This window comes from Rhinoraja longicauda, chromosome 14 (assembly GCF_053455715.1).
Source record: "Rhinoraja longicauda isolate Sanriku21f chromosome 14, sRhiLon1.1, whole genome shotgun sequence".
In the NCBI taxonomy this organism is placed as follows: Eukaryota; Metazoa; Chordata; class Chondrichthyes; order Rajiformes; family Arhynchobatidae; genus Rhinoraja; species Rhinoraja longicauda.
The window spans coordinates 32,033,188-32,058,200 of NC_135966.1; the positions used below are offsets into that span (position 1 = coordinate 32,033,188).

Here is a 25,013-nt window from a genome sequence, read left to right on the forward strand (position 1 = left end):
CACTCCATCCCCCTCAACCCCATCCCCCTCAACCCCCTTATCCTCCCTCCCTCTCCCCTCCCACTCCATCCCCCTCAACCCCCTTATCCTCCCTCCCTCCCTAGGAGATAGATTTAAACTTTAAAATGTGAATAACTTAAAAAATATAACACCGATTTCAATGAAACTTCTTCCATTAGCACCAAAGGGACGACGGTGAGTAAGGTGGGCCTAAAATTGTTGCGCTATCGTGTACCGTTTTGGCTGTAGTTCAGGAACAAACAAACAAACGAGAGTTTTAGTATATAGATTAACAGCTGGCAAAACACTATCACCAAATGAAGTGTGAGGAGTTTCAGGGTCTAAACCACCGGAATCTCAGCCACACTTCTTACCCACCTACGGACTCCCAGTTACGAGGATGTTGCCAGAACCCGAGGGTCTGAGCTATAGGAAAGGCTAGTACTTTATTCTCTGGAGCGCAGGAGGATGAGGATGATCTTATAGAGGTGTAAATGAAATCACAAGGGGAATAGATAGCGTGAATGCATAGTCTTTTACCCAGAGTAGAGAATCAAGAACGCAAGGTCATAGGTTTAAGGTGAGAGGGAAAGATTTAATCGGAACATGGGGGTAACTTTTTCACACAGACGGTGGTGGGTATATGGAACAAGCTGCCAGAGGAAGTAGTTGAGGCAGTTACAATAACATTTAAAAGGGGCGGCACGGTAGCGCAGCGGTAGAGTTGCTGCTTTACAGCGAATGCAGCGCCGGAGACTCAGGTTCGATCCTGACTACGGGTGCTGCACTGTAAGGAGTTTGTACGTTCTCCCCGTGACCTGCGTGTGTTTTCTCCGAGATCTTCGGTTTCCTCCCACACTCCAAAGACGTACAGGTATGTAGGTTAATTGGCTGGGTAAATGTAAAAATTGTCCCTAGTGGGTGTAGGATAGTGTTAATGTACGGGGATCGCTGGGCGGCGCGGACTTGGTGGGCCGAAAAGGCCTGTTTCCGCACTGTATATATATGATATGATATGATATTTGGACAGGTACATGGATGGGAAAGATTTAGAGAGATATGGGCCAAACGCAGGCAAGTAGGACTAGTGTAGATGGAGCATCTTGGTCAGCATGGGCAAGTTGGGCTAAAGGTCCTGTTCTCTGCTGTAGGGCTCTGTAACTATGGTGACAGATCCTTTGCACCTGGTACTGACTCTGGTCAGAAGGCCTAGGTGGGTGAGCAGCATTAGTGATAGACCAGTCAGGCTGAATGCTGAGTTTCTGCGCGGTATGTAATTTATAAAATTGATTATTGTGCATCTGGTTGTAAATAGGATCAAAATCCAGGAAACGTCACCAGGACGCAAAATGCCGTCCAGGGATCGGGTCCGACGACGCAGCCTCCCCCGGTTTCCATTGCCGGCAGCCATGGCAACGCGGGTTACCTGAGTGGCCAACAGCAGGCTGTGGCCATGAAGCAGCAGCTGCTGATGGATCAGCAAAAGCAGCGAGAGCAGCAACTGCAGCTGATGGAGCAACAGAAGCAGCAGTACCTGCAGCGGCAGCAGCAACTCCTGGCCGAGAGGGTGCGTAACATGGCATTGCAGTAGGACTCTGCTCATTCAAACACTCAGGCATAATCTTCATCTGTGAGGAACTACGTCCATTTCCTGTTAACGCACGTAGAAACAAAGAACAGCCAGTGCTGGTTTATACCAAAGGTGGACATAAAGTGGTGGAGTAACTCTGGAGTAAGGCAGCATCTCTGGAGAAAAAGGACAGGTGACGTTTTGGATCAGAATCTAAAGAGAAGAAGGGTCCCGACCCAAAACATCGCCTGTCCTTTTTCTCCAGAGATGCTGCCTGACTCGCTGAGTTACACTAGCACTTTGTTTCCATCCTCTTAATGCACCATCTCCCTTAACTTCCTCAATTTGAGGAAACCCACTAGTCGCAATAAAGTTTAAAACAAATTGTTCAAGTACAAAGTACTACATCGTGGTTGGAAATAGGATACATCAAAAAGAAGTGAATTCTAAAAGTACTGCAATAGCGGAGACAGGAGTACATGTATAAATCATGCAACGAGTTTGAGTCTGAATTGGCTGTATGATTTATACATGTACCCAGGTCCCTGCTGTTGCAACTCTTTTATCTGTGCACCTCAATACACCTGAATTTCTGCAGTGTTCAGCACTATATCTGTTGCAAGCATCTTTTTCTTGTTGCTAGAAATAAGGAACTGCAGGTACTGGTTTACAAAAAAAGACAGTGCTGGAGTATGATACGGAAATAGGTGGAGGGGCTGGTAGTGTAGAGAAAGCAGGGACTCTGCAGGAGGACTTGGACAGGTTGGGAGAGTGGGCAGAGAAATGACAGTTAGAATACAGTATACCAAAGTGTGGAATCGTGCATTTGGTAGTAGGAATAAAGGCACAGACTATTTTCTAAATGAGGAGAGAATCCAGAAATCAGAGGTACAAAAGGACTTGGGAGTGCTGGTGCAGGATTTTGCTGGTGCAAAATTTGCAAGTCGAATCGGTAGTAAGGAAGGCAAATGCAATGCTGCGATTTGTTTCAAGAGGACTTTGAATACAAAAACAGTGGTGTAATGCTGAGGCTCGATAAGGCACTTGTCAGGCTGCATTTGTGAGCAATTTTAGGCACCATATCTGAGGAAGGATATGCTGGCGCTGGAGAGGTTCCAGAGGAGGTTTACAAGAATGATCCCAGGAATGTGGGATATGATGAGCATTTGATGGCAATGGGCCTGTATTCGCTGGAGTTTAGAAGGATGAGTGAGGACCTCATTGAAACTTACTGAATAGTGAAAGGCTTGGATAGAGTGAATGTGGAGAGGATATTTCCACTAGTGGGAGAGTCTAGGACCAGAGCTCGTAGCCTCAGAATTAATGGACATTCCAGGAAGGAGATGAGGAGGAATTTCTTTAGTCAGAGGGTGGTGAATCTGTAGAATCCTTTGCCACAGAAGGCTGTGGAGGCCAAGTCAATGAATATTTTTACCGCAGTGATAGATTGATTCTTGATTATCGGTGTCAGGGATTTTGGGGAGAAGGCAGGAGAATGGGGTTAGGAGGGAGAGATAGATCAGCCATGATTGAATGGCGGAGTGGACATGATGGGCTGAATGACTTAATTCTACTCCTATCCCTTATGACCATGGTAACTCAGCAATCAGGCAAAGTCTCGGGAGAACATGGATGGGTGATGTTTCAGGTGTTGAAGGGTCACTATTCATGTTCTCCAGAGATGCTGCCTGATCCACTGAGTTACCTCAGAACTTTGTATTATTTTTTTATGTTGATTTACAAAAAAAAGAACTGAGTGCTGAAACTCACAAGGCTTTGTTTCACATTATTCTGTCTATATGTTTCTTAACTTTTAAGAAACATTTTGACAGGTGCATGGATAGGATAGGTTTAGAGAGATATGGGACCAGGTTTGGTTTAGTTTAGAGATCCAGCATGGAAAAACGCCCTTCGCCCTGCTGAGTCCACGCCAACCATCAATCACCCATTCACACTGTTTTTATGGTATCCCACTTTTGCAGAGGTGGTGAAAGCAGATACAATTACAATGTTTAAAATAAGTTTGGATGAGTATTTGGATAGGAAAGACAGAGAGATAGACCTAATGAGAGCAAATGTGATTAGCATAGAAAGACGAGGCTGGGAGGTGGAGAGAAGTCTATTTGGAAGGATGCTTGTGCAAATGGCTGCCTCCATCACTGCAATCGATCATCATTTTGTGATAATGAATGTAAATGTTGGAAAGATCTGTGTGTCCTGCAATTCAGTTAAAGCAGGTAATTAAGTACAACAGAGATGGAGCACTAAACTAGGGAAGTCTTGCTCCAACTGCATGTCTTTGGTGAGTCCACGCTTGAGGTATTGGAATATTGCATAGATCTTTCATCTTGTTTAAAGAACATATTTATTGGAACTGTCCCTGAAAGGTTGTTTTTGAAGAAAGATCAGGTAGAGTGAAATGGGCCTTTCTGGGTTTAAAAGGGATTTAAGTGATCTTATTGAAACATGAGAAATTCTGAAGTTTTGGCAGGGTTAGATTCTGGGAATTTTTCACTTGGTCTAAGAACCAAGTACGGTGAATCATGATTTCTGGGAAAGAGAAGTATTGCCTTTATTACAATGCGAGGAGGAAGTTCTGAGGTTTGGAGATATTTAGAATTCTCTACTCCAGAGACTTATTGATTTATTGAGTATATTTGTGACTGAGGTGGAAGGAGAGGTGTTGAGGATTGAGGTATCAAGGAGAAAAGTGCAGCTGAAAGGCAACAAGAAGATCAGCTATAAAGATATTGAACAGGAAACCAGACTTAAATGATCATGCAGCCGACTCCTTTCATATGTCAATGGATTGGTGTTTGTGTGGGATCACATGGCAGGTTGAAACGGAAACAATTGCTTTTCTAATGTCTAACCACAATGTTAATTTTGGTGAATCATTAGAAGAACCAAAGATGGATATATTTTACAACATTTCTATTCCTGTATTCGCATAGAATGTTGGTCTACAGCTTTCTCTTAACAAACCCTTCGTTAGAAGAGTTTATTTTAATTTTGCTGTTAATTATATTTGATGTTATGACACGAAAGAGGAAAACCAGAAAGAGACTTGGAGACTGGCAGAGGCGTGGAAACGTTCAGCAAGTTGGACAACATAAGAGTGGAAGGTTAAACCAAGTTAACAATTCGGGTCAAAGACCTTTGGTTAGAATTGGGAAAGAGAAGAAACGAGTTAGTTTTAAGTTGCTGAGACAGTGGGGAGGGTGTTGTGAGAATATCTCTGAAGGGTGTGGCCATGGTTGCCACATGGGTAAGTTGTGGAGGTCATCGAGTTTACTTTGTCTCTGCAGGGATATGGTGAGAAACAGGCCCTTCAACCCACAGAGTCCATGCCGGCCGTTTCACTAGTTCTCAGGTGTCCCATTTTCTTATGCACTCCCTACACACTAGGGGCAGTCTACAGAGGCTAAATAACCTACAAATCTGCACGTCTTTGGGACGTGGGAGGAAACGGGAGGAATCATGCTGTCACAGTGAGAATGTGCAAACTCCATCCACAGACAGCACCCGAGGTCAGGATTTAACCTGGCGCTCTGAGGCAGCGGCGCTACCAGCTGTGCCACCGTGGGTTGTGATAGCACCGGAACCTAAGTACAATTGTAGTCGGATGGAATCTTTGTGCAGTGGCCACACCCCCTCCGCTGCGGAAATTAAACTCCCAGCAGAGGCGAATGTTGCTCCTTCGCTTGCATTGTGTCTGTGAACTTTACAAACCAGGGAGCTTGAGGGCTGTTAGAAGGGGGAAAATAAACTCCCCACATCTTTCTTGTGTTAAGCAAAATACTACTACCAGTTGTGTTAAACAACATATTTCTTCCCTTAAGGAGAAGCAGAGGAAACATCAGGAGCAACAGTTACAGAGGCATCTCACCAGGCCTCCACTTCAGTACCAAGATCAACAGCAAAACCCTTACCATGTTGAGCAGGTCAGCCAGTTTCAGGGTAAGTATGGTGCTCTTATTCCATCCAAAAGCAGGAGTCAACATTGGTGCAGTCTGTCAGACATCCTAAATGTTTTTAGAAAGATGATAGTTCTTACTACTTGGTTCTTACGTCTGTCCTTGACATAATCAAGTTGGAAAGGGTGTGGAGAAGATTTACAAGTATGTTGCCAGAACCCGAGGGCTTGAGCTATCGGGAGAGGCTGAGTAGGCTAGGACTTTATTACTTGGAGCGCAGGAGGATGAGGGCGTTATCTTAGAGTGTATAAAATCATGAGAGGAATAGATCAAGACACAGTCTCTTGTCCAGAGTTGAGGAATTGAGAACCAGAGGACATGGATTAAGGCGAGGGGTGAAAGATTTAATAGGAGCCTAAGGAAAAACCTTTTTACACAAAGGGTGGTGGGTATATGGAACATGCTGCCAGAGAGGTTGTTAAGGCAGGTACTATCGCAAAGCTTAAGAAACATTTAGCGGGTACGTGGATACGAAAGGCTTAGAGGGATATGGGCCAAATGCCGGCAGGTGGGACCTGCTTAGATGGGCCATGTTCCCGTTGTGGGTTTGTTGGGCCGAAGGGCCTGTTTTCATCCTCTCTGACTCTAGGACGATAGGTTACTGTTCTACCATCTTCAACCAAATTTGTTTCTTTTTCTTTTTCACGGAATAAAAAAAATACAGAAATACAAGCTTTTGTTCCAGTGCTGGCTCTTTAAAATGCCTAGATGTGCTTAATCCTTCATTCTTTGTTTTGTTCATAATCCTTAGTTCCTTCTTGAGTACCTTTCAGATGTTTTAGAGATTGTTTTTGATTTCCACTGTCCTTTAAGGGCCTGAAAAATGGAAGGGAATAAATATTTACAACTCTTTGAACTTGTGCCATTTGTTTGCCATTCACGGCTTCTAATTTAGTTCAGTTTAGAGATATAGCATATAAACAGGCCCTTCAGCCCACCAAGTCTATGCCAACCATCAATCGCCTGTACACAAGATCTGTGTCCTACACGTTAGGGGCAATTTACAGAGGCCAAGTAACCTACAAACCTGCACGTCTTTGGAATGTGGGAGGAAACTGGAGCACCTGGTGAAAACTCACGCGGTCACAGGGAGAACATGCAAACTCCACACAGACTGCACCCGTAGTCAGAATTAAACCTGGGAAATATACCTAGAATGGGTTAATGGCACTCAAACAAGGAACTGCAGATGCTGGTTTACCAAGGAAAGGCTCACAATACTGGAGTAACTCGGCGGGTCAGGCAGCACCCTGGAGATCATAGATAGATGATGTTTTGGGCCGGGGCCTTTCTTCAGACTGACCCATCCATGTTCTCCTGTGATCCTGCCTGACCTGCTACATGACTCCAGCGCTTTATATCTATTCATTCTAATCATTTTCAAAGTGTAGACATCTATTTTAAAAACATTGGTTCTTGATGCTCTTGTTCATAGTCCCTTCGCCTTGGGTGAATGCAATTTGGAGGTTTTACTTTATTTTCTGAAAATGAAAGGATAAATATTTATTGTGTTTTGGCACATCCTTGGTTTCATTCTCCACAAGCTTTTTAGTTTGGCTCGCATTTGAGCCTGAGGGATGTTTACAACTGGCAGATGTACAGCAGTTGGATGGAGTAGAGAACTGGGATGGACGAAGAACAATATAAATGATGGCTCCTAAACATTACAGCTTTAGTTTTGATCCTTGGGGACACAAGGAACTGCAGATGCATATTAGAATATTGCAGAAACATTCTTTCCATATAAGAGTGGAACTTGAGGCATTCTGTTGTTTCTTCTAAATGTTTTTTTTGGGCAGTGCTGTTGTCTGCAAGGCAAGACCTCCCTGAAACGCTGTTATTTTGCTAGTTGTTACTACGGGTTTTTAGAATGCGTTTGAGTTGCCTGCCTTCTGAGGAGTTAATTTTGGATTGTTTGTTCTAGATCTTCCAAGCACCTGGAAGATTACTTTCTGGTTTAACATGTTTAGGTGCTTCTTCAGGGTAGAATGTTGCTTCATTCTTGTATTTTGGGAGTTTTTCTGATCTCCTAACAGGGCAAAATTTATAAAGGTGTGAACATTTTCAATAATTCATAAATATGGAGAAAATTATTTAAAATCATACAGCACAGAACAGGCCAGCCCAACTCATCCATTCTGACCAAGATGCCCTATCAACACTGGTCCCATCTGCCCGCATTTAGCCCTTATCCCTCTAAACCTTTCCTATCCATCTACCTGTCCAAATTATTTTAAATGTTGTTATAGTATCTGCTTCAACTAACTCCTCGTTCCATGTGCCCACTACCCTCTCAGTGAAAAAGCTACTCCTCAGGTAAAGGGAATAACTTTTAGTACAAGATATAGTCCAATTAAAGAGAGTCTGAGGGTGTCCCATGAGGTGGATGGTAGGTCAGGACTCCTCTCTAGGATTGTTCAGTTGCCTGATAATAGCTGGGAAGAAACTGTCCCTGAATCTGGGGGTGTGGTATGCTTTTTCATACTTCTGTACCTCTTGCCTGATGGAAGATGGAGTGACTGAGGGCGAGACTGGTCTTTGAGTATGCTGGTGGCTTTGCCGAGGCAGCATGAAATGTACTTGGTTTGTGTCTGGGCTATTTCCACAACTCTTTACAATGTCTTGGATAGAGCTGTTCCCAAACCATGCTGTGATGCATCCCAATAAAATGCTTTCTATGGTGAATCTGTCGAAGTTGGTGAGAGTTGTGGGCGACATGATGCTGTTAAACTGATCTCAAATGATCCATATTGCTCCATTCCCTCCATATACAAAGTCTCCTAAATGCCAGTCATATCTGCCTCCGCCACCACCCCTGGCAGCATGTTCAAGGCGCCCACCACCCTCTGTAAAACAAAAACGCCCTGCACATCTCCATTAAACTTCCTCCTGCTCACCTTATAGCTATGATGTTGGACATTTCCACCTTCATTTTGTATGTGGAAATAAAGTTATTAGCAGATTGGAATGATTTATGGCAAGGAGCTCACCCCCACCCATTCCTCCTGCTTCAGTGATCTCCCTCCCCCACCCTCCCTGTGGGTTAAAAAAGCTGTTTATCCCCATCTCAATGCTGGCGACACATCTTTGACCAGAAACGTTAACGCTGTTTCTCTTCCCACAGATGTGGCCCAACCTGCTAGGTGTTCCGGGCATTTTCTGTTTGTCTTTCAGATTTTGGCCAGGGCATTGAAAAGTTTTGGTTGATCAACGTCAAAAAACAAAACACTGCAGATGCTGGAAACCGTTTATATTTGTTTAGCAAATTGGAAGTGATTGTAACCAAATCATTTCTACATGCCAGCCCATAATACAAACTCTATTACTGAACTTTACATATAATAAAACAACAATGCTTCTATGTGTAGGAAGGAACTGCAGATGCCAGTTTATACCGAAGATAGATACAAGATGTTGGAGTAACTCAGTGGGTCAGGCAGCATCTCTGGAGAAAAGGACTAGGTGACATTTCCAGTCAGAACCCTTCTTCAGTCTGCCAACAATGGGTGGTCCATAATGGCCCATTGATGGCTGTGGAAGATGTGCTAACGACAGGATTCGATGATTCAACTATATTTTATTATCGAATGTACATATACATGTACAGTGAAATGCTTTGTTCAGCACAACCCAGTAAAATCATGTAGCAGACCGTACCTAGGCAGACTAGTGGGACTATGCCTGTGCAGCTTACAAAAATAGTTCTATGCATTTCCAAAGTACACACCTCTCTAGTAATAATATAACTCGTTATTTCTTTGCTCTATCAGATATTTCCCACTTTGAAAAGAGGGCTTTCTTGTGAAGGTCTAAGGTCCAAGAAGATTTCATTCTATTGTATTCTTAAGGGAGCTAAGGAGTTGTTAATTAACATGGTCTTTCCAACATCTTTCAAGCAGTTAAAAATGATCCCGAAAAAAACATTTTAAGAATGCAAAGCATGATGTATTGAGTTGACCTCCTTTACTTGAGCTGTCAGACTTTTTTTTCATAATTGAAATTGATAGGAGGAGTTGTACAATTATCCTTTGCAATCTTAGCAGTTATTTAGCAGTCTAAAACTTAAGCAGTTTAGAGTTAATGGCATATTTATTTCCATTGACCCCGGGTGCCTCTCTGTGGAGTTTGCACGTTCTCCCTGTGACAGCATGGGTTTCCTCCAGGTGCTCCAATTTCCTACCACACTCCAAAGATGTGTGGGTTTATTCTGTGAATTGTCCCTAGAGTGTAAGGAGTGGATGAGAAAGTGGGATAACACGTGTGAACTTATGATCGATGGTCGTTGTGGACTCAGTGGCCCGAAAGGCCTATCTCCATTTTGCATCTTTCAATCATCTCAATCAATCCTTCTGAATCTTTCCCATCTGTTCATCGGTGCAAATGTCTTTTAAATGTTGTTAATATTCTATACAAAACTAAATTAAGGGCCCGTTTCCATGCTGTTTTTCGCAACTAAACTAAACGCATGATCTAACGTGCACAAAAAGTGACACCAATTGAACAAAGTCATTCAACCGCAAGTGGACAAGATTAGGGAGAATTGAGGATATTGGGCTGTACAACAACTCTTTATCTCCGAGCTGTGTACCACGTGCCAGTTTAACCAAGGTCAGGAGAGATTGACATTAAAGACAGATTAGAGAAATTAACATTCATGCCGCTGGGGTGTGCGCTGTCCAAACGAAATATGAGGTGCTGTTCCTCCAATTTGCGTGTGGCCTCACTCTGACAGTGGCGGAGGCCCAGGACAGAAGGGTTCCCTATGGGAATGGGAATGGGAAGGGGAGTTAAAATGTATGGCAACTCGGAGATCACGGAGTGAGTGCCAGTGAAACGATATCCCAGTCTGCGCTTGGTCTCACAGGCTCATTAGGAGCCCTCATCAAGAACCCAGTGGTTATTACCATTGGGTGCAAGAATGAATTAATTGTCTGAACGTTCTGCTTAATTTCCTAGGTTCCCCTCAAGTTCTTCAAACGGTTGGAAATCTGTCCACGTCAAGTCCAGGTGGCTCTCGATTGTTCTCCCAGAGTCAAAACATGATCCAGATTGCTCCGAGCCAGAATGCTGTCTCCTCCAGTGGCTCAGCTGCCTCCCAGCCAGAGCTGGGAGTGACCCAGTACAATAACATGCACAATGTCCAACAGGGAATGTACAACGTGGGCTCGAGTCTGAACCAAATGCTTTCACAGGACACGATCACAAATGGGCAGCATTCAAACTCATTGCAGAGGCAACCAAGTAGGACTCGAGGCACCCCCGTACTAACGGGGTACAGTCAGAATCACCTCGGCACCTCCAGCCTTGCACAGCAGCAGCATAGCAAAGGACCTGCTACTCAGGCGGTGTCAAAGACTCCCTTGCAGAGGTTACCCGGTGCTGTGGCAAATCAAAATTCCTCATGGCAGCATCAAGCTTTGCAAACTGTGAGCAACCAAAACGAACCCAGCAGTAACCTCGTAGCATTCAGTAGTACCTCAACTTTCCATGTGAGGCCATCACACCGGAAAATAGCGAGCCAGCAGTTTGTGCAGGGAATGCCCCGTGCGAGTCTTCAGGCAACCAGACCGATGGGAACTATCAACTCGAGCATTGGTGGACAGATGATGCCGACGTTAGGTGGCTCTCTGTCACAGACAAACCCGCCCCCCCAAGCGGTGCCCAGTTTAACCCAGTCTGTTACGGACATGGCAACCTTCGGCCCCGGCCAGCAAATGGGTGCCAGGAGCAGCCTCCACTGCAATCAAAGTTTCCAGGTAAGAAGCTCCAGTCAGGAACTACCGTTTAGCTTCGGTAGTCAGTCTGGTGGCAGCACACTTCAGGGACTGCCTGGAGACACGGACCTGATGGACTCCTTGTTGAAAAACAGGACTACGGAAGAATGGATAATCGATTTGGACGAGTTTCTGGGATCTCAACATTGAAGGGCAGTCTGTCACCAATTTTTTGGGAAAAGTGTAATTATGGATTTTTTTAATAACAGTTTGGGACCAAAAATAACAATTGAATCTGTGTGGCACATGGCAGATGAAAATGTATGGTTGGGAAGAATTTGTGGGCAGTTTTAATAATTGCTATCTTACTGGCAAGTTGCATAAAGTTCTGGAGTAACTCGGTGGGGCAGGCAGCATCTGCGGAGGGCGTAGATCGGTGATGTTTGGGGTTGGGATTCTTCAGACTTGAGTAGTTCCTGATCCGAAACACTGCCTGTCTACGTTCTCTAGAGATGTCTGACCCGTTGATTTACTGCAGTACTTTAGTTTTTTTTTGTAAACCAACATCTGCAGTTCCTTGTGTTTCCATGTCATGTTATAGTTTTGTATTTAAAAACATATACAATCCACTTTATATCAAACTCTTTTGATCCATTGCTGACCAGGAAGTCAATGGCAAGTCACTTCATTCTTTCTCTCACCCATCAGCTCACAGCAGTCAAGGGGAGAATGTTGCAAGTGCTCCCTTGAAATTCAGCCTATCATTTGTATATTGTTTCTGACCCCTCTGCTAAGGGAATGGGGTCTTGTTTTTCTTTTTGAAGACTCCTTAGTTTTTATTCATGATCACCTCCCCCTTAATTTCTAAAGAATACAGCCTGAACTTTTCCAGAATCTCCTATCAGCTAAACCGTTATTCCACACTGTCCAATATCCTCTTATGTACACTTCCATAAATGGGGCAGGATTCATAACAAGTAGCAGACTTCTTTGAATCCAATGAAGAATGTACATCTAAAGCTATCCCCGTCATTGCCCGTTCTACCACAGTTTTTATTTTTCTTCTCGGTGTAGTCGGTATTTATATTCTTCAAGTATCTTGCTTTTGGCTTGGTCTGCAACTCCAGCTGCATGTTGCCAGACAGCAAGGGCTGGTTATCTGTAAAGTCATTGCTGGAGTTCTTCAACATTTCAAGTGCTGTCTTTTTACGTCTTCCTAATCGTCCTGATCTTTGATTTTTTATTGTTGTTTTGGCCTAGTCTCTTTAAGTTTTAAATTGCGGTTACTATCCCCTACTTTTTTACTTCCTGTAAAGCAATTGAATGGTGTGTAGCTGTTTATTTGGGGGGAAGCAGGTTTTTCCCTTTTGCACTACTTAAATCTCTTTGGGCTTTACAGTCACGCTCATCGATTCTTAGAACTATCGTGGTGAAGAAATCGTTCAGCCTGTCGTGTCAGTTCTGGTTAAAGAAATGCTATACCGCCTTATCCTAACTTCCACCACCAGCTGTTCCCCCTCTTCATGTACACACCCAATATCAGTAAATATTATGAAGATTTCTGACTATCACATTCTTCAGGCACTTCTAAACCTAAACTAGGTGGGAAATTTTTCACCCTCTCCCTTGTAAACAATTACTTTTATATTGTTCGCTGACTGCTAAGGAAATGGAATCCCTTTTATTCTTTGAAGGTTCCTCAAATATATACATGATCACAAGAATACAGCCCTACCTTAGAAACAGCACAGGGATAAGCCTGTACCAATGTCTGTACCGGACATGATGCCAAGGCCAACTGTAACCGGCCTGCACGTAATCCATATCCCTCCATTCCCTATGTATCCATGTGCCTAACTAAAAGTCTCTTAATTGTCACTATCGTATCTGCCTCCACCACCACCCCTGCCAGCATGTTCCAGGGACTAACCACCCTTGAGATGAAAAAAAATTTGCCCTGCACATCTCCTTTAAACTTTACCTCTCTCACTTTAAATGTATGCCCTCTAGTATTTGATATTTCCATACTGAGAAAATGGTTCTGACTTTCAACCCTATGAGGCCTCTCATAATTTTATAAACTTATCAGATTTCCCCTCAATGTCTGAAGTTCCATAGAGAACAGTCCACGTCTGTCCAACCTCTTTTAGCTAATACTTCATCTAGGCCTCATTCTGACAAACCACTTCTGCACCCTCTCAAGCCTCAACATCCTTCCTGTAATGGGGCAATCAAAATTGCATGTCATACTCCAAATGTGGCCTTACCAAAGATGTATAAAGCTGCAAAATGACTTCATGGCGCAATGTTCCAACCAATGAAGGCAATCACACCATAAGCTGCCTTTGCCACTCTATCTACTTTGAGGGAGTTATGGACTTGGACCCCAAGATCCCTCTAAACATCAATACTGTTAAGGATATTTTTTTTAATTTAATTTTAGCGATGCAGCATGGAAATGGGCCCTTCAACCCATGGAGACCAAGCCCACCATCGATCATCTGTTCAAACTAGTTCTATGTTATCCCATTTTCCTCATCCACTACTTACACACTAGGGACAATTTACAGAGGGCCAATTAACCTACAAACCTGCACATCTTTGGGATGTGGGAGAAAACCAGAGCTCCCGGAGGAAACTCACACGATCACAGGGAGAACGTGCAAACTCCGCACACAGCATCCAAGGTTGGGGTCCAACGCGGACCTCTGGAGTTATGAGGCAACAGCTCTACCAGCTGCGCCACTGTGCAGCCTAACAGATAAAGGGTTTGCCCTTGTACAGACTTTCTTAACACCTAAACCTTTCCTTAATACAGTCCAATATCCTCTCTTGGGTCTACTCTATATAGTATAGCTCCTAGCAGGTTCAGATACATTACCTTGTGGCTCTGGAATAGCTTACATTTTCCTGCCACCTCCCTCGCTCTTTCCCCCATATGGACAATTTTTATGATATCTGCAAAACATTCCCAACATTGTGATCTAAATCATTACTTTACTCGAAGTAAGGGACTGAGGACAGGCACCTCTCATTTTTAAGGTGTTTGATTTATGCATTTTTTATATAATGTGCTTGCTCATTTAATACCAAAGCTTGCTTTACGTGCTTTAACTTTGAGCATGTTATTTCTAAATACGCCTGATTTACATGCTTGTATTTTTGAAATTGCACGCTCAAATTTACACCTGGAAGCGTAGTTAGGGATACGTTTAATTGATGTGTTTTTGAATTATGCGCTGCTTTTCAAGAATGTAGCCACTGTGTAAAACGCGAGGTGCCTGTAGTGAGCTCTGTGGGCCCCAACTTTCCAGTCGCACAAATACTTCCCACCCATCCATGTACCTGTCTAAATGTTTCTTAAATGCTGCAATAGGACCTGGCTCAACTACCTCCTCTAGCAATTCATTCCATACACCCACCATCCTCCATGTAAAAAAAAAGTTGCCCCTCGCATTACCATTAAATCTTCCCTCATCTTAAAACTATGTCCTCTGGTTCTTGGTTCCTCTTTTATGCAGGATTCTGCGTTTACCCGATCTATTCCTCTCATGATTTTGTACACCTCCATAAGATCACCCTTCATCCTCCTGTGCTCCAAGGAACAAAGCCCTAGCCTGCTCAACCTCTCCCCCTCGCTCGGTCCCTTGAGTCCCGGCAACATTCTTGTAAATCTTCTCTGAACCCTTTCCACCTATTAATTCACACTTCCTGACTGAACCAATTTTTGATCCAATTTGCGACTCTACCTTGGATCTAATGGGCTTTTACCTTATTTGGGCAGATAATCGTAATGAATAACTAAATAGGCAATGATCACTCTGGATAGTTCAACGAAAATTCATTCTATTTTTCATCTTTCGTGTCCTTTGAAACAATAATACCGACAGTGATGGCTCAGTACCTTGGGTGCACGTGTTCATTGGAAGGGCCTGTTTCCATGCTATATCTCCAAAGTCTAAAGAATTTTGTACGAATGTTCCCTATAATGAACCCAGCAATGAGAAGCCATTGCCCTAGCATTGCCCAAGTTAAGTAACCAATGTCCACCAGCAGAAAGGCTTGCCTCTGCATTTGGCAAAGTCTTAACACCCCATGCAAAATGTGTCGACTTCTGCAATGAGCAATATCTTGCACTTTACTCCTTTACGTCTTGTCTCTCCTCCTCCCGAGAGAAAGAGGTGAGGAGAGAGCTTCTAAACTATGTACTTATGGCACTGTGGCCCAGTGTGCAGGCCCTCCTGAACTCCATTGAAATATTTCAGAATCATACTTGGCTCAAACTTTATAAGCAGTTGGAAGTTGGGAAACATTAATTGCACTAATGCATCTGGTCCTGTTTCAAGCCTGTTTTGTTTTTTGATTGTGGCAACACGGAAATGCATTTCATCTGTTGTATTCCACCCTCTGCCTCATCTTTGTCTAGTGGGGTTACCTTCAACAGAGTTGTGCCTCACATCTATCTGCCTCATGCAAATTTGTGTCTGGGATTTAATGGTCATAGAGTGATACAGCGTGGAAACAGGCCCTTCGGCTCAACTTGCCCACGCCAACCAACATGTCCCATGTACACTGGACTCGCCTGCCTACTTTTAGCCCATATCTGTCTAATCCTATCTAAATGTTCCAGTCTAAATGTTTCTTAAAAATTGCAATAGTACCTGCCTCAACTACCTCCTTCGGCAGCTCATTCCATACACCCACCACCACATGTAAAAAGTTATCCTTCAAGTTCTTGTTACATTTCCCCCCTCCCTCACCTCAAGCCCATGTCCTCTGGTTCTCAATTCCCCAACTCTGGGCAAGAGACTCACTGCATTTATCCTGTCTATTCCTTGTATTATTTTGTACCCCTGTAAGATCACCCCTCATCCTCCTGCGTTCATCCGATAGGGTTAGACTTTTACTTTCGCCTGTGGCTGAGCATGAATTATCCAAGTCTACCAGCCAGACAAATGATGCAAGTCAATGATGCATTGTTATCCCAACCATCCATTTCCCTGACTTGTGGTTGAGATGTATTACAGAAAATACACTGCCCCTCCGATCACGGTGCTTGCAGTATCTTAATGTTTGAATTAGTTAAATTGTGTGTACATAAATGTTTACATTTTTATAAAATTGATAAAAGTATTTAGGTCTTTGTCTGTAATATATTTTTACATTTTAGAGTTTAAAAAAAAAAGCATTTCTTGCTATGATTTTTGTAAGTCTTGATTCTGCACTTGATTATATTGACTTGTTCTGCCTAACCACGCTGTATTTGGCTGTCATGTCAGATCTTAAAACCATACCACGCACCTTTTTTAGAAATGTTCTGGCAAAAAAAAACCTATGGCCAAACCTTGTTTGAAAGTTACCTCCCACACCTCTGAAGAAGGGTCCCGGCCCAACACGTCACCTATCCAGACATGCTGCCTAACTCACTGAGTCACACCAGTACTATCTTTCTTTTCTTTCTTCTAAACGACACAAAGTACTGGAGTAACTCAGCAGGTCAGGCTTCATCTCTGGAGAACGTGGAAAGCTGACTTTTCGGGTCAAGTCCTGAACAGGTCTGAAGAAGGGTCCTGACCCGAACTGTCATCAATCCATGTTCTCCAGAGTTGCTCCCTGACACGCTGAGATACTCCAACACTTTGTGTTCTTTTGAGTATTAACCAGCATCTGCAGTTCTTTGTTTCTTCCCCCTTCCCCTGAAAACTTGGTTACTTCTGCATGTTTAAATTAATATGTATCTGGGTTGTTTGTTTAAGGAATATTGTGGTCCGTTATCAAGCTGCTTGGCTGAAATGACATTTATTTATTCCTGAGAAATATGTTCAGAGTGATCTTTTGCTACCAATCCACACGTCTTCCAGAAAATCATTGTTACTACTTCAGTCTATTTGTTATTCAGTTCAGTTCCCACCTCCCCTGGTAACTTACTTCATCCATTTTATTCCTGCCATCCCAGGGATTTTAAACTTGTGGTCACAGCACTTTGAATATTTTCTACTCAAAGCCATTTCTTTTAACAGAATAGCAATTTTTTAATGGAGAATTATGTTGCTTTTACTTTACCTTTTTTTTGTTAATATAATTCAGGTAAAATCTGTGTGTGCAGTTTGAACACTGCTGTATAACTTTGTGTAGAGCAGGCTGTATATGGTGCTTGCTTTTCTTTTTGATCCCTTATATTTTAAAATGTTTTTTTATGTTAAATTATTTAAATGTGGTGGTATAAACATTTTTTTAAGTTTAACAATGTAATTCAGAATAAGACTGTCATTGTGTAAACTTTTGGCACCAATTCAATGTAGATTCCCAGATTCCACAGTGACTGGTGAGAATTTAATTTGTGACCAACTACTCGCCTCTTTCCGCGGATTACATTTGCTGTCTGTTTCCCTCTCTCCCTGCTCACGGGCAATCTGTGTGATCACTCACTAAAAATACATCATAATTACTGAAAATTAATTGCTCTTTGCTACTGTTTAAGCCACACAATTGGAACGCTGGAACCTTAAGAGGCTAATTTAAAAGCAGAATTTAGTGCTCAAATCGAGTTCTAACCAGTTGGTTGTTTGTATCTGGGTTCCTTCACATTAATGGGTTCTGATTTTTTTGTACAGAGTGAATCTGCTTACTAATAGAGATTTTATCATACGGTTTGCTTATTTTGTTTTAAAATAGAGGGTGACCTTGCACCTTATGAATTCTCCAGGGCTATTTTGTACAACAGTAATATTCAATTTCTAAAATGCTTGGCAGAGGAGTTTTGCACTCAAGTAAACAAGACACACAAAGTGCTGGAGTAACTCTGGGGCAGGCAGCATCTCTGGAGAACATGGATCGGTTAAGAACAGCCTGAAAAAGGATCCATGTAAACTACAGATGCTGTCAGACCTGCTGAGTTACTCCAGCACTTTTGTGTCTTTCTTTTTGTAAACCAGCATCTGCAGTTCCTCGTGTCCACAGTTCGCTCTCCAGTAGTTCAGCTTAAAACTGTCAAGGGCTCATCTGGAACCCTTCCGCCCTCCATCTGCCTGCGCAGTCCAGCAGATGGACACAAAGTGCTGGAGTGGGTCAGTCAGCGTCTCTGGAGAAAACGGACGTGTGATGTTTCAGGTCGGGACATTTCTTCAGACTGAAAGTATAGGGAACTGGAGATAAGAAAAGGTCAGAACAAATCAGGGCCGGTAACACGACCAAGGAAGGATGGAGCCCATAATGACCTAATGTTGGCTGGGGCCACGGTGAATGTGAAGGGATACAAGGATGTGAGCAGTGGAATTAGTAGGACAACGAGGGTGAGGGAGGGAGGGAATGCAGGGGTTACTTGAAATTAGAGAAATCAACCTTCATACCACTGTGCATGAATCCTTCCTTGGACATCTGTTGCAGCCATGCTTTGTTCTGGCCGTTTCATACCTCCCGTTCCCTCCCCTCTACTTTCAGTCTGAAGAAGGGTCCGACTCAAAGTCACCCATCCTTTTTCTCCAGAGATGCTGCCTGACCCTCAGAGATACTCCAGTTTGTGTCTATCTTCGGTATAAACCAGCATCAGCAGTCCCTTTCTTCAGTCTCTAGCAGGCTGCTTCTAGCTCTCGCCTCCATGCCTGTGAGGCGGTGTTTGGAACAGCTGGCCATCCTTCTGCCACCCTCACGCGAAGGGCAATTAAATTACAGCTACCAGTGCTCAGCCTGCCACTTAGTAACTTCCCTGGGGCATGGCCATGATCATAGAACATGCAGCACAAGAGCAGGCCCTTCGGCCTAACGGGCCATGATACCAATTTTAAAATAATCCCTATATCACGTCTGAAGAATCCTGACCTAAAACATCACCTGTCCATGTTCTCCAGACATGCTGCCTGACTTGCCAAGTTACTCCAGCATTTTGTGTTCCATGCAAGATTCTAGCATCTGCAGTTCCTTGTGTCTAAAATAATCCTATTTGCCTTCACGTAGTCTTTATCCCTCCAAATTCTGCTGGTTCATGTGCCTACCTAAATATCTCTTCAGCATCACTATCATGTGTGTTTCCATTACCATCCCTCGCAGTGCATTCCAGTCATCCACCACCCTTTGGAAAATAAATCTTGCTCCACACATCTCATTTTAAACTTTTCCCTCTTACCTTAGACCATTGTCCACTAGTCTCTGACATTTCCACCCTGGGGGAAAAGGTTCTGACTGTCTACCCTATCTATGTAGCTCATAATTTTATATATGGGCACCTCGCATTTTACATTTGTTTGATTTATGCGTTTTGAAATAACACGCTTGTTCCTTTTAATACCAAAGCTTGATTTACGAGTTGGTATTTTTGGAATAACACGCTCAAATTTATACCCAACGGCATAGTCGCGTATATGTTTAACTTACATTTTTGCATTACGTGTTGCTTTTCAGGCACGTAATAACCGCGTAAAATGTGAGAAGCTAGTTCTTCTAACAGTCCTCCCCTTAACCATTAGACGTTAGAGATATAGCATGGAAACGGGCCCTTAGACTCAACAAGTCCATGCCAACCAGCGATCACCCCGTACACTAGCACTATCCTACACACCAGGAACAATTTACAATTTTTACTGAAGTCAACCGACAAATCAGCATGTCTTTGGTTCTTGAAGCTCCAGAGAAAACAATGCAATTCTGGCCCTGCAGCTAATAGCCTCTAATCCAGGCAACATCTTGACAAACCTCTTCCAAAGCCTCCACATTCTTTCCATGAGACCATCAGAACCACTGAATGGAGCAACATGGGGTCTTTAGTAGTGTTGGTGGCACTGATACATAGTTTATCTGTAGTACAGATATCAGTTAACTGATTTATTGTCTTGAGGTGTTGGACATTTACCAAACACAACATTTAGGCGAAACGCAAATTGGAGGAACGGCATCTCATATTTCGCTTGGGCAACTTAGAACCAGGCGGTATGTATTGATTTCTTCAAGGAACCCTTGTGTCCCCTCTCTCTCCGTCCCTCCCCCACCCTAGTTTCACTGTCATCCTGCTGAGTTTCATTGTTTGTATCACTCATTATCACCTTCTCCACAGCCAACAATGGACCATTGTGGGCTCCACCTTTCCTTGATCATCGTTGCTGTCTTTGATTCGTCCTTTTGCATATCCTTCACTCATTTGTTCAATGTTCCTTTTCATATCTCTCGTTTCCCTCTCCCTTGACTCTCGGTCTCAAGAAGGGTCTTAACTCGAAACATCACCTGCCCATGTTCCCCAGTGATGCTGCCTGATCCGCTGAGTTACTCCAGCACTTCGTGTCTATCTTGGAAATTTAACTTGTTTACTGTGGTTAACAACTTCCTGCACTCTGCAGTACGTGGCCTGTTTGAGTCTGTGTCTCTGGGTGAGTGAGGATCATACTACCTTGGCAGCATGTGGGTGATTGTGTGGGGATGCTATTTCAGTTTGGTGGGTAGGTTTAATTTTACACACACTCTGGACCTTAGACTGACCAGACGACAATACAGGGACAGACACAAAGTGCTGGAGTAACTCAGCAGGTCAGGCAGCGTCTCTGGAGAAAAAGGATGGGGTTGTTTCGGGTCGGGATCCTTCTTCAGACTGAAGAAGAGGAAGACAACTGTCTGAAGAAGCGTCCCAACCAAAAATGTCCCCATCCTTTTTCTCCAGAGATGTTGGTTGACCTGCTGAGTTACTCCAATGTTTTGTGTCTATCTTTGGTATAAATCGTCATCTGCAGTTCTTTGTTTTGGCAACAACAGCAGGGTCCAACTGGAGTTTCGCCTCCTCTGACTGATCTGGCAATGGATTGCACTGTTCTGAGCCACAACCACTCTCGCCTCCCCTGCTACCACCACCTCCTTGTTATAATTACCCTCAACTGCAGTTTGGCCATGGTGGGTTTTTTCTATCATAAACTACATGTATCTGTAAATATAACTCAAAATCTTAGGAATCATGTTTGAATAAAGACGACTTCATGCTATTTTTGTAAGTGTGTTGTGTTTCTTTCCTTGGTTTGTGACTTGATAGGATCTGGAGCCTATGTGATGACATTTTGCGTGGAAGTCTGCGTTTAAAAAAATCTTTAAACAGCAATTTTTACCTGGCGAAACCACAATTTTACAGCAGTAGCATAGTCTTTGGCAGTTTCTAAAGAAGAGGGTCTATTTTCCCAATTATGTAGCTAACTGATATCTGTGTTTTGAACCTTCTCTGATGCCCACCGAGTTCACGCCAACCATTGATCACCCATACACTAGCACCATCCTGCACACACTAGGGGGGCAATTTTACTGAAACCAAGTAGCCTCCAAACCTGCATGTCTTTGGGCTGTGCGAAGAAATTGGAGCACCTGGAGAAAACCCACGCAGTCACGAAGAATGTACAAAGTCCGTACAGACAGCACCTGTCGTCTCGATCCAACCCAGGTCTCCGGTGCTGTAAGGCATCAACTCTACCACTGCACCACCGTGCCACAGCCAAAACTGCTGATGAGGGGGAAGCTGTAGATATCTATATGTCTCATGGTATTAGAATCCTCCTTGAGGTCATCCCTCAGCTTCCTTTGTTCCAGGGACAACATTCCCCACCTCTCCAGGCTCTCCTTGTAACTCGCCCTCCAGTCCTGGCAACATTCTTCTCAATCATTCTGGTTTCCATGTGGACTTAAAAAGACTTAAGTTGGGTTCTGTGTGGATCCATTGTTTCAGCTCGGATTGAAATAAAAATGTTTGTACAAAATTGACATCTTGACTTCCACTTCCTATTAGTTACTTAATTTTTATTTTTCCCCAATGGATAGAACACAAAATCAGAATGGTTTAGTTAATAATTATTAGAAGGGTCTCCACCTATTCCTTTTCTCCAGAGATGCTGCCTGACCTGCTAGGTACTCCAGCACTTTGTGTCTAGAATGGTTTAATTGTTGGCCTTATTCTCCAGGAGGTTGGAATATATTCATGTAGCATTGAAATATGCGCTTCAGCACACTATAGCCATAATAACCATCAAATTGATTTAGTTTAGAGATACAGCATGGAAACAGCCCCTTTAATCCACGGAGTTACCGCCGATCACTCATCCACACTAGTTCTATGTTATCCCACTTGAACTTGAATTCGATACATATGGGTTTGTAGGTTAATTGGCCTCTGTAAAATTGGCCCTAGTGTCGTCGAGTCAAACAGCGTGAACTCTACGACACAGTCCCTTCAGCCTATCCCCTACATACTAACCAAGATGCCCCATCTAACTAATCCCATTTGGCCCATATCTCTGAACCTTTCCTATCCATGTACCTATCCAAATGTCTTTTAAATGTTGTTATAGTACCTGCCTCAACTGCCTTCTCTATGACAGCTCGTTCCATTAACCCACAATCCTCTGTGTGGAAAAGGTTGCCCTCAGGGAAATCTTTCGCCTCTCACAAATCTATGTCCTCTGATTCCTGATTCTCCAACTCTCAGGAAGGGAGAGCAGGTTAGACTTTAGAGTTACAGCGTGGACAGAGGCTCTTCTGTCCATGCCGACCAGTGATCGCCCTGCACACTGACTATCCTACACACTTGGGACTATTTACAATTTTTACCAAAGCCTAGCAGAATACAAACCTGCACTTCTTTGGAATGTGGAAGGAAACTGGAGCACCCGGAGAAAACCCACACGGTCAAGCGAGAACCTACAAACTACGTACAGACAGCACCTGTAGTCAGGATCGAACCCGGATCTCTGACGCTGTGAGGTAGCAATTCTACTGCTGCGCCACTGTGCCGCCCAGTTCTGATGAAAGGTGAAATATTAAGACTCTATTGTTAACTCTGTTTCTCTCTGTACAGATGCGGCCTGACATGCTGAATGCTTCTGGTTTTGTTTCATTTCTAATTTCCTGTAGCTGAAATCAGCTTTGTGTTTTAAAAAATGATGTTATGCCTTTATAGGTCTCTAACTTTGTCACCGTTTTAAAGTTTGAATCAAGTTGTTACCTTTGCCTTCGGTGTGTCATTCTCCACAAACCAGCTCTTTTGCAGAGCAGACATTATAGCATGCATGTTGATTGAAGATTGAGTTACTGAAGTCTGCTGTTTGTGTTCGTATAATAATCTAATAACGGGACAAACTCTGATTTGACTTTGCATCTCCTGATTAAAAGCAACTGGTATGTTGTCAGGATGTGGTGTTCTTCGTAACGGTATACTATCAATCATCTCTTATTGTTCAATGAGGTTCTTGAGAAATGGTTGACAGCTCCGTTCCTTGGTGTCAATACAATAAACCTTGTTATAACAGACCGGGGTGGGGGGTGGTTTGGTGTCCGTTATTAACGATTGTCCACTATAACTGAATAAAGGATTACTATTACATAGAAAATAGGTGCAGGAGTAGGCCATTCGGCCCTTCGAGCCAGCACCGCCATTCAATGTGATCATGGCTGATCATCCAAAATCTGTATCCCATTCTGGCTTTTCCCCCATATCCCTTGATTCCATTAGCCCTACGAGCTAAATCTAACTCTCTTGAAAACATCCAGTGAATTGGCCTCCACTGCCTGTGAATTCCACAGATTCACAATACTCTGGGTGAAAAAAAAATCCTCATCTTAGTCCTAAATGACCTACCCCTTAATCTTAAACTGTGACCCCTGTTTCTGTTGACTCCCCCGACATCGGGAAAAGTTTTACTGCACCTAGCCTGTCCAATCCCTTAAGACTTGTATATATTTCTATAAGATCCCCTCTCATCCTTCTAAATTCTAGTGAACATAAGCCCAGTCGATCCATTCTTTCATTATATGTCAGTCCCGCCATCCCGGGAATGAACCCGGTGAACCTATGCTGCATTCCTTCAATAGCAAGAATGACCTTCCTCAAATTAAGAGTCCATCGGCTTGTACTTGCTGGAATTTAGAAGATTGAGCGGGGATCTTATAGAAACGTACAAAATTCTTAAGGGGTTGGACAGGCTAGATGCAGGAAGATTGCACCCGATGTTGGGGAAGTCCAGAACAAGGGGTCACAGTTTAAGGATAAGGGGGAAGTCTTTTAGGACCGAGATGAGAATTTTTTTTTTCACACAGTGAGTGGTGAATCTGTGGAATTCTCTGCCACAGAAGGTAGTTGAGGCCAGTTCATTGACTATATTTAAGAGGGAGTTAGATGTGGCCCTTGTGGCTAAAGGGATCAGGGGGTATGGAGAGAAGGCAGGTACAGGATACTGAGTTGTATGATCAGCCATGATCATATTGAATGGCGGTGCAGGCTCGAAGGGCCGAATGGCCTACTCCTGCACCTATTTTCTATGTTTCTAAAACTGCACACACTACTCCAGGTGCGGTCTCACTAGGGCCCAGTACAGCTGTAGTAGGACCTCCTTGCTCCTAAACTCAAATCCTCTCGCAATGAAAGCCAACATGTCATTAGCTTTCTTCACTGCTGCTGTACCTGCATGCTTACATTCAGTGACTGACGCACAAGCACACCCAGGTCTTGTTGCACCTCCCCGTGTAATCTGATACCATTCAGATAATAATCTGCCTTCCTGTATGATACGTTCTACTCAGTATCATTCTCAAAAGCACGCATTAAGTGGGAGACCAAAACAACACACGTCTGGACACAAGGTCGCCATTTTAACTCTGTGTATTTTTGAAATGCACAGGCGCAGCATTACCATATTGTTGCATGTATACATCACATATCTCCCCCCTTAGAATTGTGATACTTTTCTTCCATCTAAAGCATACTAATACGTATAAAACAATCCAATATCGTAATGATCT

General features: G+C 43.4%; 1 protein-coding gene across 2 annotated transcripts in view; it reads left to right on the forward strand.

Annotated features, from left to right (window-relative positions):
- maml1 (mastermind-like transcriptional coactivator 1) overlaps positions 1-25,013 on the forward strand; it is a 79,307-nt gene that overhangs the window by 22,380 nt on the left and 31,914 nt on the right. The window contains exons 3-5 of one of the 2 annotated variants that reach the window (XM_078411666.1): positions 1,316-1,567; positions 5,413-5,530; positions 10,504-21,220. In XM_078411666.1, the coding sequence (XP_078267792.1) occupies positions 1,316-1,567; positions 5,413-5,530; positions 10,504-11,471 (1,338 nt within the window). In that variant the 3' untranslated portion in view covers positions 11,472-21,220. Of the gene's footprint in view, positions 1-1,315; positions 1,568-5,412; positions 5,531-10,503; positions 21,221-25,013 lie in introns of those variants that run through there. The other variant, XM_078411667.1, reaches the window with a different exon arrangement.